General features: G+C 33.6%; 1 protein-coding gene across 5 annotated transcripts in view; it reads left to right on the forward strand.

The window, feature by feature from the left end:
* Nucleotides 1-15,193, forward strand: part of nhsa (Nance-Horan syndrome a (congenital cataracts and dental anomalies)) — a 146,922-nt gene that overhangs the window by 102,409 nt on the left and 29,320 nt on the right. For 3 of the 5 annotated variants that reach the window (XM_057840126.1, XM_057840128.1, XM_057840129.1), the window contains exons 2-4: nt 5,608-5,754; nt 9,117-9,235; nt 11,169-11,231. In XM_057840126.1, the coding sequence (XP_057696109.1) occupies nt 5,608-5,754; nt 9,117-9,235; nt 11,169-11,231 (329 nt within the window). Of the gene's footprint in view, nt 1-4,594; nt 5,283-5,607; nt 5,755-9,116; nt 9,236-11,168; nt 11,232-15,193 lie in introns of those variants that run through there. The other 2 variants (XM_057840130.1, XM_057840127.1) reach the window with 2 other exon arrangements.

Genomic DNA, 15,193 nt, shown 5'->3' on the forward strand with positions numbered 1-15,193 from the left:
CGTCGGCAGATGTTTCTGCATTGTTGAGCTTGGGGGAGGTCACCGTGGAAGTTAAGGGAAGGGTGGGGGTCCAGTTCAAAGCTAGACCTCCAGGTAATTGAGCGGCGCGAACCTCCCATTAATTTTTCTGTGTGTGTGTGTTTATGTCGTCACGCTAGCTAGCGCGATCTGTTTTTTCCCACGCCGACGGGCAGAAATTGTACACGGGTGATGAAGTGGGAGAAAATTACAAGGTAGAGTGGCAGACTTGGCTTCTTCCTCTGGGGTCTAAATTAACATCCATATGCAAATAAGGAGGAGGAGTCAAGATACTCTTCATGGTTTGAAATCATTGGTTGCCATTGAGGGTGCTTGTCGTCTAATTCATTTTGAAAATTTTCCAGTCCAAATGACTTGAAAGTCTGGTGCTGTCAATGGTGCTGAAAGATGTTCACAGTTGTCCTCCCAGTATAAATAAATTGGATGACTATTATTGTCAATGGCAGTTAATTAGTTATTTTTGCATCAATTCAGAGTTTATTTTAGGGTACTTACATTTGCTTTCTGGTACATTTTAGGGCATTCAAAGTCACTTCTAGTACATTTGAGATCATTTGCTGTTGACTAGAGATGTCCCGATCGATTGGAAAGTATCGGAATCGGCAAAAAAATATCGGCCGTGCCTTTTTTTAATATGTATATATTTTTTAATTAAATCGTTTTCTAATCGTAGTTAACGTTACAGACATGATATGTTACACTCATCCAGAGTCTTTAGTTTAGGCTTAAGGAAGGGTTATCAAATTTATCCCAATAACGGCGGTAATTAATTTTTTTGAAAATGTATCACGTTAAAATATTTTACGCAATTAATGCAGGCGTTGCACGATCCACTCACGCATTGTCGCGTTCAATCTGTAATGGCAACGTTTTATATTGAGCAATAACAGGCAGCGTAAAATGAGTTCAGTGAATATTGGCAGGCTTTGGAGCCTTTTATTAATAGGCTAAAGCCTTACAATCCCTCTCTCTACAATTAGAAATATCATGGGAAGCAATGTGGGGAAGCAAGGTAGCAATTGATCTTTGTCTTAACACCTTATATTATTTCCCAACACAGACAAGATATATCAATTGGTAGCACGACGCACAGTCATGGTTCAACTTCCCATCATGCATTTGGGTTGAATGGCTGCAGTATCATTTACTGAAAGCTCAACAAATACACTAGATGGCAATATTTAGTCACAATATACAAAGTCACAAGTCTTTCTATCCGTGGATCCCTCTCACAGAAAGAATGTTAATAATGTAAATGCCATCTTGAGGATTTATTGTCATAATAAACAAATACAGTACTTATGTACTGTTATGTTGAATGTATATATTCGTCCGAGTTTTATTCATTTTTTTCTTAACGCATTGCAAAAATGTATATGATCGGGAAAAATTATCGGGAATGATTGGAATTGAATCGGGAGCAAAAAAAAAAGCAATCGGATCGGGAAATATCAGGATCGGCAGATACTCAAACTAAAACGATCGGATCGGGAGCAAAAAAACATGATCGGAACAACCCTACTAGTGCTACCAATTGCTATATCTTCTCTGCTTTGGGAAATAATGTAAGGTGTTAAGAAAAAGATCATTTGCTACCTTGCTGCCTCACATTGCTTCCCATGATATTTCTAATCGTAGGGAGAGGGATTGTAAAGCTTTAGCCAATTAAAAAAAGGCTCCAAAGGCCCCCAAAATTCACTCTACTCATTTTTACGCTGCCTTTTATCGCTCTATATAGGTAAAATGGCGCCATTACAGATTGAGCGCGACAATGCGTGAGTGGGTTGTGAAGCGCATGCATTAATTGCATTAAATATTTTAACGTGATACATTTTTTTAAAAATTCATTACAGCCGTTATCGGGATAAATTTGATAACCCGACATTAAGCCTAAACTAAAGACTCTGGATGAGTGTAACATATTATGTCTAACGTTAAATACAATTAGAAAACGATTTAATTAAAATATATATATATTAAAAAAAGGCATGGCTGATATTTTTTTGCCAATTCCGATACTTTGAAAATGACGTGATCGGACCCGATCGATCGATCGCAACATCTCTAGTGGATAGCGCCAAACCATTTTCTAAAAGAGGAAAGAAAGAAGTTAAGGAAGAACTTTTATTTTTTTAAGCTTGTAATCAAGTATCAAAACTCACAAAAGTCAAATAAAGCAAACTGCAATAAACAAAATAGAATATAAATTAAATAATTGCCAGATTGGGGCCCCCTAGTGGTCAGGGGCCCTAAGCAGCTGCATAGTCTGCGTATAGGGTGGGCCGGCCCTGGGAACTTCCTATACATTGTTGTTCATTTCCTGTTGGCATTAGGACATTTCTCTGTCATGTCCTTTTTATTGGTCACTTCCTGTAGCTTTTGGGGCATTTCTGGGTCACTTCTTATTGCTTTCGGGTCACTCAGTTGGTTTTGTTGGACTTTCAGGTCACGTTCTGATGATTTTGGGTCACTTTCTATTGTTTTTGTTGCACTCACAAGTCACTTTCTGATTATTTTGGAGCATCTGGGGTCACTTGCATTTGATTTCAGGTCTCTTTTTGTTGGTTTTGGAGCACATGCGTATCACTTCATGTTATAGTCAGGGTGTAATAATTGTTTTGTGGCCGCTAGATGGCGTCGTTACTCTGTCTTTCCTTTGTGAGTGAATACAGTCAGATAATACCTGTTTAGTGAATGCTCACTTTTAAGCTGTTCTAGTATTAAAAGGTATTAAAATACTGGGAAAAAAATGACTTGAAGGCAGGATATAATTTAGCAGTTCTTTTCTCCATAAAATTAATTTATCAATTTACTTAAAGCTTTTTTTGTAACGTACCAGACTGTCACATTTTATTTTTTTGTAAAGGAAGACATAATTTTAGTGTTTGTTATTTTGTGTGTGTATACAGTGCTTCACAGGTAATAGTCAATGTTTCACAATAAAACAAAAAAAAAAAGGAGTATAAAAAGTGATTTCTGTTGTTTATTTTAAAAAATCAAGGTGGTCAGGCCTTACAAAAGTCAGTTTTCGGCCAGAAAATCATGATCGGTTTCCCCCCTAATTACAAGGCATTGAATTCTTCGGGTAGATTTTAAATTTCTTCAATTATAAATCGCGCTGTATTTAAAAGGAAGTGTGTATGAGAAAATTTCCAAATATTTTCTAGAATTCTTGTTCTTCAAATTTTTGGGGGGAGGTTTGCTGGCAAATTTGCCCAAAGTTTTCGTCTAAGTAATCTTAAAAAGGCCTTAATAAGTCTTAAATTTAAATTGCTGAAACCTGTAAGAACCTTATGCTATACACTTCTCTGTTTGTTTGATGTCAACCTAGTTCCTTGGTAGCAAAACGCAGATCTCATGGCACCTTAAGGTAATTTAGCAAGTGCTCAGTTTTTTTTCCAGTAAATAATAGAATGTTGGATCAAAAGTACATTATGGTAACTTTGTGGCAGATTACAAAAATGGATTGGACATCCATCACCGTCAATGGCGTCGAAACTGCCTCGTCGATGCTGACTCACGCTGCCGAATGTTGTGTTTATAGTCAGAGGGGAAGTAAAGAGCGCAGGCAGGCGCTGGCCCGCTTGTCGGGAAAATCTCAAACGCGTGTTAGTCAGAGGGGTCGAAAGGTCAAATCCGACAGAGAGGCCGGAATGCGCGGCGACAACAACGAAACACGTGAGCGGTCACGCGACAGCGTTCGGTACAAATGGGGCATTGCGGTTTTTAACAGCAAAACAAAAACTCAAGTCTTGCGCCGTCCAACGTGTCTTGACGCAGTTCAGGAGGTGACCTGCGAGAGGCAGACTTTTGTCTTTCTGAATGCTGTTGGGGAACAGCTTCATCATTTTCTCATAGTCATAACATCATAATTATCTAATATTTTCTGAGATCAATTAATCAATCCACTGGAATATGTATTGATTTTTTTTCCCCTGATATGTATTTTTTTTGTGCGTGATTATTTTTTATTTAGACTGAATTCTGCTATTGTGTAGAGATACAAAATCCAATATAGCTTGGAATAATGCTTAAATTGTGAAATTTCTATGGATATGAACGTAAAACAGTCTAGATTCTTTGTTACAATAAAAAAAAACAGGCACTCATCGTTCATTTTACGTAAGTACTTCAAGCCAAAGTTACGGTATTATGTAATCCAACAAGGCGGCCGTCCCAAAACAAATTACTTTTTAAGTTGAAAATCCTTGTAAATATATGCATAAATTGTGGAATTTCTATAGATATGAACCTAGAACAGACTAGATTCTCGGTTAAAAGCAAAAAAAAAAAAAAGGGCAGTTATCATACGTTTTACGTAAATATTTCAAGCACAATTCAAACTAATTTTGTCCATTTATATTTTTTCACGTTTCATAGGGCATGCTCGGTGCTATTTATTATAGTGATGCATGATAATACATTTTTCAACCGATATCCCCTTCCACCCGATAACCGATATGTCACGCCGATAATTCTATTCAAATATGTATGTAAAATTTTAAAGTATACAAATATCAAATGTTACTGTGCAAAAATGTAATTTAGTGCTATTTTTTTCCACATCAAATGTGAACAAGTAGTGAATTCCAACATCTAAACAATGGCAATGGCATTGTGTAATGGTAAGCTTTTAGCAACAATTACTTAGAGAGTAAACACCCAAGTTGCACAAAAATGCCTTTAAAAGTAAGCCATTCCTAACATATATCACATTACTACTCTGCAAAAACACCTCCTTAAAACTAGCAGTTTTAATCAACAAAACTGTTTATTGCGCACATTTGGAGGCTAAATCAAGTATATAATTATCGGATTGCATTATCGGTTGAATTTCGTTTTATCTGGATTATCTGTGTGACGTCATAAATGCCATTATCGGCCAATAATTATCGGTGACCGATATTATCGTCTAATTTATTATAATAATTACTTTGAATCCTCGACCAAATCACTCTTGAGTCACTTCTGACTGCTTGTAAGCAGTAAAACCTTCGTCGTATTTCTCCCAAAATCAGGCGTTAGAACGCAGCATGTGTTTGAATTTATCACAGTGAAAGCCAACTCAACGTTCTGCCTGGGTCAGCCACCTACGGGAAGGTGTGGCGGTGTGGTCAACTGATGGTGGAGTCTGTGTATTCCATTTTTTTCAACTGCTAGCACTCTATCTAATAAGATGAAAACTGGTTTGCTTAGTGGAATATTGACTCTCACTGGGTATGACGAAGTACAACAGACCTAAGGTCAGCTTGGACTCAAATTTTGACCTATTTTAAATCATACTTTCAAATGTGACGTAATCTGAAGAAGAATTTGCTTGGTTATTAGCTTTTTTAGCTTAGATATACAGTGTCAGGGTAAGATTTTTTTTTTTTTTTTTTTGCTTTGTTATCTAATTTTGAAGTGTTCGGTGAATGCACATGTGTTCGCTTCGGTACCTTTAGGTTAAGAACCGCTGGTCTAATATTCAATTTATTTTCAGTCATCGTAATATTGATTTTGTACATCTTTGGCGCTAATATTTCTTTTAGGTTAATAACTAAAATCTCTTTTTGTGCTTTTTTGCAGCCGTTTCGGACCTGGACGCTGAGAGCAAGCTGACGTGTCACTTCCGGGCTCCGTGGCAGAAACACCGGAACCACCTGCGCCCGGCCACGCGGCCGCCATGCGTCCAGGACCTGCACAGGGACGCCCACCTTTGGGAACTTCACGCAGGTATCATCTACCAAAAGCTCCTCCTAATAGACTTCAAAACTATATCAAGTAACTGACTGTAATGAGCATTTGTTTACTGGTGTCACTCTGCCCCCTTGTGGACATATTGCTGTACATCAATTCATTTACTTTTTTAGGCCTTGATCAGACTGGAAGCCAAAATCTGATTTTTTTTTTTTAGCCCAACCAGATTGAAACTGGATGGCTCTTTTGTAGTCGGAACAGTCGCAAAGCACCGAAATCTGATTTTTGCAAGACTGATTGAAACCACGTGTTCTGTCCTCACTAAACGTGAGCTAGTTTAGTTTGACAGACACCAAAACGAGGCAAAAGTGGATTTTTGAAGTTTTTACTTCTGCAACACACACAAACACTCGTGTTGAAAATAACACGAATATCAATATTAAACAATTCACACAAAACAATTGGTAGCCAAATGCCCTTTCAATAAAATCATTATATTTAGTAAACTAAATATGCCAAATTAGCATACAAAAGTCCGCTAGCTTTGATGCTAAAAATGCTAACGTTTTCCCACTTCCCACTTCTCTCATAGCAAATCACCAACATAACTCTACAAACAGTATCTCAAAACTTAACTACAAATACCTACAACAATATACATCAGTTGAAACAACTTACAGCCTCATGTGGCCCGAACCAGAGCATTGTTGTCCATTAGCATTGTTAGACACGTCTGCTTCATAGTAAAAAAAAAAAAAAAATTAAATTAAAAAAGGCAGGAGTTCAACTATATCCAACGCCGCCACTAGAGGTCATTATTTGACAAATACAATACTTGTAAACAAACCATCACACCACATATGGGAAGTAGTTTCATAACAGTTATGGACAAGCTGTTTCTCAGTCTGAACAGCTCAGATGGGGACTGTCCTTGATGTCACTTTATGCTGGATGACGCCTCCATTGCCACAGGAACCTGTCAGGTGTGTCAAAATTAGGGGTGAGACAAAATATTGAAATGTTTATATATCGTGATTAGACGATCGGGTCCGATCACGTCATTTTCAAAGTCTCGGAATCGGCAAAAAATATCGGACATGCCTTTTTTTAATATATATATATTTTTTTTATTAAATCGTTTTCTAATTGTATTTAACGTTACAGACATAATATGTTACACTCATCCAGAGTCTTTAGTTTAGGCTTAAGGTAGGGTTATCAAATCTATCCCTTTAACGGCGGTAATTAATTTTTTAAAAAATTTATCACGTTAAAATATTTAACGCAATTAACGCATGCGCTGCACGACCCACTCACACATTGTCGCGTTCAATCTGTAATGGCGCCGTTTTACCTATATATAGCACTAAAAGGCAGCGTAAAATGAGTAGAGTGAATTTTTGCAGCCTTTGGAGCCTTTTTTTAATTGGCTAAAGCCTTACAATTAGGGTTGTTCCGATCATGTTTTTTTGCTCCCGATCCGATCGTTTTAGTGTAAGTGTCTGCCGATCCCGATATTTCCCGATCCGATTGCTTTTTTTTTGCTCCCGATTCAATTCCAATCATTCCTGATATTTTTTCCCGATCATATACATTTTGGCAATGCATGAAGAAGAAAATGAATAAAACTCGGACGAATATATACATTCAACATACAGTACATAAGTACTGTATTTGTTTATTATGACAATAAATCCTCAAGATGGCATTTACATTATTAACATTCTTTCTGTGAGAGGGATCCACGGATAGAAAGACTTGTGACTTTGTATATTGTGACTAAATATTGCTATCTAGTGTATTTGTTGAGCTTTCAGTAAATGACACTGTAGCCATGCCCAAATGCATGATGGGAAGTGGAACCATGACTGTGCGTAGTGCTACCAATTGATATATCTTCTCTGCATTGGGAAATAAAATAATGTGTTAAGAAAAACATCATTTGTTACCTTGCTTCCCCACATTGCTTCCCATGATATTTCTAATTGGTGAGAGAGAGATTGTAAGGCTTTAGCCTATTAAAAAAAGGCTCCAAAGGCTGCCAAAATTCACTCTACTCATTTTACGCTGCCTTTTATCTCTCTAAATGGGTAAAACGGCGCCGTTACAGATTAAGCGCGACAATGCGTGAGTGGGTCGTGCAACGCATGCATTAACTGTGTTAAATATTGAACATGATACATTTTTTAGAAATTAATTACCGCCGTTATCGGGATAAATTTGATAACCCTACCTTAAGCCTAAACTAAAGACTCTGGATGAGTGTAACATATTATGTCTGTAACGTTAAATACAATTAGAAAACGATTTAATTAAAAAATATATATATTAAAAAAGGGTTTTTGCAGATCTCAACAGGTGGCATCCGGCTCGAATGTGCACCCGCGATCCTCACGCGTCCCAAAACGCTTTGCGCGTGTGACTGGAGACCAAAACAGGAAGTAAATATGTGCGGTTACCATGGAAACGGACAAGTTGTGGGAACCTTTCTAACGTTTTCTATTCAAAATGATCTTTGTACATGACTACAATATTCTTCAGTCTACATACATTATGAAGCGTTAACAAAATAGTAACGCACAGACACAAAAGAAACTAACTTTAATCAGATTACTAGTTTGGAAAAATGAACTCCTTAGACTGCGCATTACTGAAAGAATTACAATAGATTACAATAACGCGTTACTTAGTAACACGTTAGGGACAACACTGCCTGGGACAGTTAAAAAGAGTTATTCATTTTTATCAAATAAAAAAGCTTCGGTAACACTTTATAATAACTATCCATTTTACTAGTTAATAGATCATTAGTAAACTGTTGATAAATGATTTATAGTTCATTTGTGAAGTATTTGTTAACAGTTTGTTAAGCATTTACAGGGTGTTGTTAACCTGAAACACAGTTTGTGTAGAAACGTTTCAAGTTTTTGTGTGTAACGTTTGGCATTTCAATCTTTTCAGGTTAAGAAATGCCGTTCACTTCAAAAGAAAAGGCATTTTACAGGCAGCGCTCATGTTGCCCATTTATGAAAATCTGCCATAGAACCAATAAATATTTGTACTTTTCTTTGTATATTTAACCAATAAAACTTTTGACCTTCAACATAAAGTGTATATAGTTTTATTAAGATCCATCAACTAGCATGGGCATTTAGAATGGGGTCAGCCATATTGGAACACCCTGTAAATGCTTAACAAACTGTTAACAAATACTTCACAAATCAACAATAAATCATTTATCAACAGTTTACTAATGATCTATTAACTAGTAAAACGGATAGTTATTATAAAGTGTTACCAAAGCTTCCTTCCCCCGAAAAAAGGCACAAAAAAAAACAAACAGGCAATACGTTGTTTCTTGAAATTTGAGAATTTGTGTATTTTTGTGATGTTTGCAGTGGGTCAAAGGCGGGAGCGCCGCATCAGCATCTCCATCTCAGCCTTGCCGCCCATGCCCTTGTATCCGTCGACGCCCGTCACCTCCAGGAAAGCCAGGAAGGGGGCGCAATTCACACCGGTGAGCCCACTTCCTTTAAAAATAATAATCATAATAATGCAAACACATTTAAACTGCTCTGTAATCAAAAAACACTTCAAAAATAACTACTGCTGGGCAATGATTACCTGTTTTAATCGTGATTAATTGCGTAAGATTAATCGCGATTAATTGAATTGTCAAATATACAAATTGATAATGAATTTAAAAGTAGTATACAGGAGACTTTTATTGTTTAACCCAGTAGCCATATTTATTTTGAGTAGTAATGTGATGTGATTACACATTTTAATTGCGATTAATTGTGTGAGATTAACTGAGAATAAGTTAATTGTCAAACAGACAATCAGATCATGAATTCAAAAGTAGTACTCAGCAAACATCTATTGTTTAAACCTATACACATGCCATAATTTTCGGACTATAAGCCACTACTTTTTTCCTTCATTTTGAATCCTGCTGCTTATTATATTTTTTGATTTATTTGTAACACTTTTTCTGGCAGCGATGTCTTAAAACTGTCATAAGACCGTCCTAATTATGACATGACACTATCATGGGCATTAATGAATGCTTATGACAGATATCATTAAGTGTCAAATTATGTCACTAACTCCATTTCTGTCGAAGCTCGGATCTTTTACATCCATTCAAAAGTGAGATGATTGGACAGATGACACAAAATGACAACCGTCATAAGCATTTATTTATGCTCATGGCAGTGTCATGTCTTAATTATACCGGTCTTATGGCGCCACTGTCAAATAAAGTGTTACCACATACCAAAACTCGCAATTAATAAAACATTTAGAACAGTAAATGAAGAAATAATTAGCATAGAGCATGAATTTTGATTGTTATTTACAACTGTAACGCCGCAATGCATGCTACGAGGCATGTTGGATGACAACAGTGTTGACAGAAGGTGGCGGCAGAGGTTGACTGTCTCCCCCAAGGGAGCAGTGATGGCCAAATGAAGCTTCTTGAAGCAATGAAGCTTTGCAGCCAATTGGTTCAACGCTTCATGGTGGTTCATTTGATCTTATGATGCCGCTGTCAAATAAAATGTTTCCGATTCATATCTTTTGATGTAAATATCCCATAATATAGTGAGGACAGCTGCGGTTTATAGTCCCGTGCGGCTTACCTAGGAACAAATGCCATTTTCGTGTCAAATTTGGTGGCTTATACTCAGGTGCGCCTCATAGTCCAAAAATTACGGTATATATTTTGAGTAGGACTGGAAAATGAGTTCACATTTTAATCGCGATTAATCGTGAGATTAACTGCAATGAATTCAACTGTCAAAAGTACAATCAGATCATGAATTCAAAAGCCGTACTCGGTAGAGTATTGTTATATAAGCCAATAGACGTATTGTGGCTAGGACTGGGAAATGACAACACATTTTAATCGCGATTAATTGTGTGAGATTAACTACGATTACTCTAATTGTCAAACACGCAATGTGATAATTAATTCAAAAGCAGTACTCTGTAGACTTTTATTTAGTAAACCTAAAGAAATATGTATTTTGAGTAGGTCTGGAAAATGATTACCCATTTTAAACGCGATTAATCGTTTGAGATTAACTGCGATTAATTTCATTGTTATCCAGACGATATGATAATGAATTCCAAAATCGTATTTGGCAGATTTATATTGTCTGCAGTGTCTGAAACACAATCCAATGATGAATTCAAAATCAATATTTAGCACATTTTTATCGTAAATGTGCTTCCATATGAATGGAATGGTAATTAGTCTTATTTCATTGGGAATGAGTTAATGCGCTGTTAAATTAATTGACAGGGTTCATTTTCCCAGCCTTTAAAAAAAAACACTGACTTGAAATCACCACGTGTGTCGTCACTTTTTTTGTGTGTCGTCGTCATCCGTGTTGATTGTGTTCACTGTCTTGTTTTTGGTTTGTCCCTTTTTTTGTTGACTTCAGTTCCAAAGCTCCCGTCCGCCCTCCCCCACCGAATGTTGCCACTTCTCCCCCTGGAACAGAAAGGTACCACCCCACCCAAACCCCTCCTCACCTTCTGTAAGCCTTCCTCCTCCTCTTCCTTATTCACATGCCAAATACGAACCCCTTCTAAAGTTTTGGATTTCTTTTTGTTTGCTGTTGTTGCTTAGAATTGAGGGGGGAAAAGGATAATTGGTAACCTGCATGAAAGCAAACAGAACTCTATGGGTGACAAATATCAAAATTTCATTAGATAGTTTTTAAAAATGCTCAATTTGAATGACAAATTAACAGAAACTTATTTGCAATATTCTGTTATTTGTTCAATTTCAAAATTTTCAACTTTTGTTTTGAAATTATATATATATAACTTTGTTTAAATTGTGTGTTTAATGTTTGAATTATAACTTTTTTAAAAAAAAATTCGTTTAAAAAGAAAATTATAAACATTTTTTATTACTATGTACTTTTCAAAAATTTGACGCTTTATTTTTACTTGTATCTATTTTTATTTCTAAATGTAAATCTAAAAAAAAGGGAGAAACTAAATATTGTCTTACCTATTAAAAGAAAAATAACTTTAATAATAACCTTTTTTTTTTTTTTTTTTTTACAATTTTTCATTTAAATAAATGAAATTGTAAACATGTATTATTATTAATATTCATTTGATTTGTTTGTTTTCAATTCGAAACTTTATCTTTTGTGCATTTTTTTATATTTTTACATTTCAAAACTTTATTTTAAAGAGGGAAAGTAAGTATTCCTTTATTTATTTAAAAAAACGAACTAAATTTATTTATTCATTTGTAAATGACCTTTTTTTTTCATTTAAAAAAGGAAATTGTCAACATTTTTATTATTATTTACTATTAAATTTTAAAAAATTTAATTTAATTTGAGGCTTTGATTATTTTAACCTGTATTTATTTTTACATTTTAAAACTTTATTTACTAAAAAGAAAAAGAGGGAAACTAAATATTCTCTTAATTAAAAAAATAACTTGGTTTCTTTCTTGTGCATTTTTTTAATTCATGTTTAAATATCACTTTTTTTTGTTTTTGTTTTTGTTTTTTTGTTTTTTTTTACCATTTTTCATTTATTTTGACCTGTATTTATTTGTTTTTACATTTTTAAACTTTTTTTGTAATTTAAAACAAAAAAAAAGAGGAAATCTATTCTCTTATTTGTTAAAAAAATAACTTGGTGTCTTTTTTAAAAAAAAATTTATTCATGTTTAAATGATCACGTCTTTTTTTTTATTTTACAATTTTAATTTTAAAAAGGGAAATTATAAACATTTATTATAATAATATGTATATATATATATATTTTTTTTTTTTTTTTAATGGAATTTTATTGTCATCATCATCGGTATCATTGACAATCATTGCAATTACAAAATGTGATTATGATTGATGTGATAATGATATTTATTTTTAATTCTAGACTTTGTTATCTTTTGTTATCTTATTGTTACCTTATTTATTTATTTATTTTTACATTTTAAAACTTTTTAGTTTAAAAAGAAAGAGGGAAACTAAAAAAAAAGTACTTTTATTTTCATGTTTAAATGATCACTTTTTTGTAAATTTTTTAATTAAAAAAAGGAACATTTTAAACATTTTTCAGTATTACTATTATTTATTTTTTAAAATTTATTTCAAATTTTCAAAGTTATTTCATTTTACGTGTATTTATTTTTACATGTATTTATTTTTATTTATTTTTTAAAAATATTCTGTTATTTATTTTCCCCATTTTTAATCTTAAGGTCTTTTTTTTTTAATTTTACAAAAAAATATTTATTATATTACTGTAATTTTCGGACTATAAGCCACTATTTTTTTCCTTCATTTTGAATCCTGCGGCTTATAGTCCAGTGCATCTTATTTGTTGATTTATTTGGGTTAATAGGTAACACTTTTTCTGACAGCGACTTCATGAAACTGTCATAAGACCGTCAAATATATGACATGACACTATCATGAGCATTACTGAATGCTAATAACAGATATCATTAAGTGTCATCTGGCAAATTACGTCACTAACTCTATGTCCAGCTCAGATGTTTTACATCCATTGAAAAGTGAGATAATTTGCCAGAAAACACAAAATGAAATCTGTCATAAGTATTCATTAATGCTAATGACAGTGTCATATCATAATTATGATTGTCTAATGACAGTCCTATGGCGCCACTGTCAAATAAAGTGTTACCAAATTCCATAACTGGCAATTAATGAAACAACTGGAACAGTAACTGAAGATATAATTAGCACAGAACATGAATTTTGCTTCTTTAGCGCTGCATTGCATGCTAGGAGGCCTGTTGGACGACAACAGTTTTGACAGCAGGTGGCAGCAGAGGTTGACTGTCTCCCCCAAGAGAGCAGTGATGGCCAAATGAAAAACCTGGCAAAACCTTTAACAAGTAGTAGCGAAAACTACAGCAACAAAACCAAAAAATAAAAATAAAAGAGAAAAAAAAACAATAACTTCTGACAAAAGATGTCATTTTGTCATATATAAATTAAACAATAATAGTCAAGCATCCATGTTTTTTGGTGTGTAATGTTTGCGTGCATGTTGTTGGAAATGCGACTAACCAATAAGTTCCGCTCTGGCAAGTGCAGCTGTTTTCACATCACAACCACTTCCTGTTGAGTTTTCTTCTTCTGTGCGCGTCTTCAGGCCGCTCGCACTTATTTTCCAGTCGGGAGAAGTCTCCAAGGAGATCTTTTGTTGTTTAAAGCGTGTCTGGGTGTCGCCGCAAAGGCCGCCGGGAAGGGGAAGGCTACAAAAGCTGCCGAGCTGGCATTTAACGTGGGGGGTGGCGAGTGCGTGGGAAGCGCTCTGTCGCGACGCCCGCTTGCACGCTGTGCGGGAATCTACAGGTAAGAGCTGGGAAAGATGGAGAGAGAGGAAAAAAAATATTTTAGAGTGACTTCTAGCTGTTTTTAATGGAATGTTTTGGATTTTTTTTAATCTGAGGTTTCTTATTTGTTTTTTTTTCTAATAACTTTGTATTTTTTTGTGTCACATTGAAGTGAAGTTGCTTTTTTTTCTTGTTAAATATTATATTCAAACATTTCAATCTTCTTTTTTTTCAAAATGTGGATAGTCTTTTATTTTTGTATTTTATTTTATTCATTTTTGTGGTATTTTTCTATCGTATGTTTAAGATATTTCACTTATTTTTTTCAAGTGTAAAATAATTTTTTTTAAAACATATTTTATGTAACTTTTTCCTATTTTTTTTTTTTTATAATACTTGTAGTTATTTTCTTTTTCTGTAATATTTTTTTGTTGTTGTTTTGTTTTATCTATATTATATCCCAACATTTTTATCTTATAGTCTTATATTTTTGTATTTTAGTTTAATGTTATAATTTATTCCTAATGTACTCATATTTTATCTAATTTCTAAACTCATTTTTGTGGTATTTTTCTATAGTGTGTTTATAATTTTTATTCATTTTATTTATTTTTTTCATGTGTAACATAACTTTTTTAAAATAGGTTTTATGTTATTTTTTAATATTTTTTGTAAAAAAAATTCTGTAATATATTTTTTATCATTTTAATTTTGTGAAGATGACTTGTTTTTTTAAATCATATTCTCTTAGATATTATTAAGAAATAATAATATATTATACGTTTTTCAATTTATTTATTCTACAATTAAAGAAAATACAAAAAGAAAATATTTCTTGGTTACTTTTTAATATTTTTTTGAGTTTGTTTTCTGTAACATATTTTGTATCATTTTAATTTTGTAAAAATGACTTGTTTTTTAAAATCATATTCTCTTAAATATTATTAATCATTAATATTAATGTATGTTTTTCAATTTATTTATTCTACAATTAATTTTTTTTTTTTTTCTAAACTTTTTTAAAAAAATTTTATCCATTTTATCCTTTTGTGTAAACCGTTAGATTTTTGTTTTAAAAATTTCATCTAATATTTGTAATTTATTCATTCATGATAAGGTTATGATTCA

This window comes from Corythoichthys intestinalis, chromosome 7 (genome assembly GCF_030265065.1).
Source record: "Corythoichthys intestinalis isolate RoL2023-P3 chromosome 7, ASM3026506v1, whole genome shotgun sequence".
In the NCBI taxonomy this organism is placed as follows: domain Eukaryota; kingdom Metazoa; phylum Chordata; class Actinopteri; order Syngnathiformes; family Syngnathidae; genus Corythoichthys; species Corythoichthys intestinalis.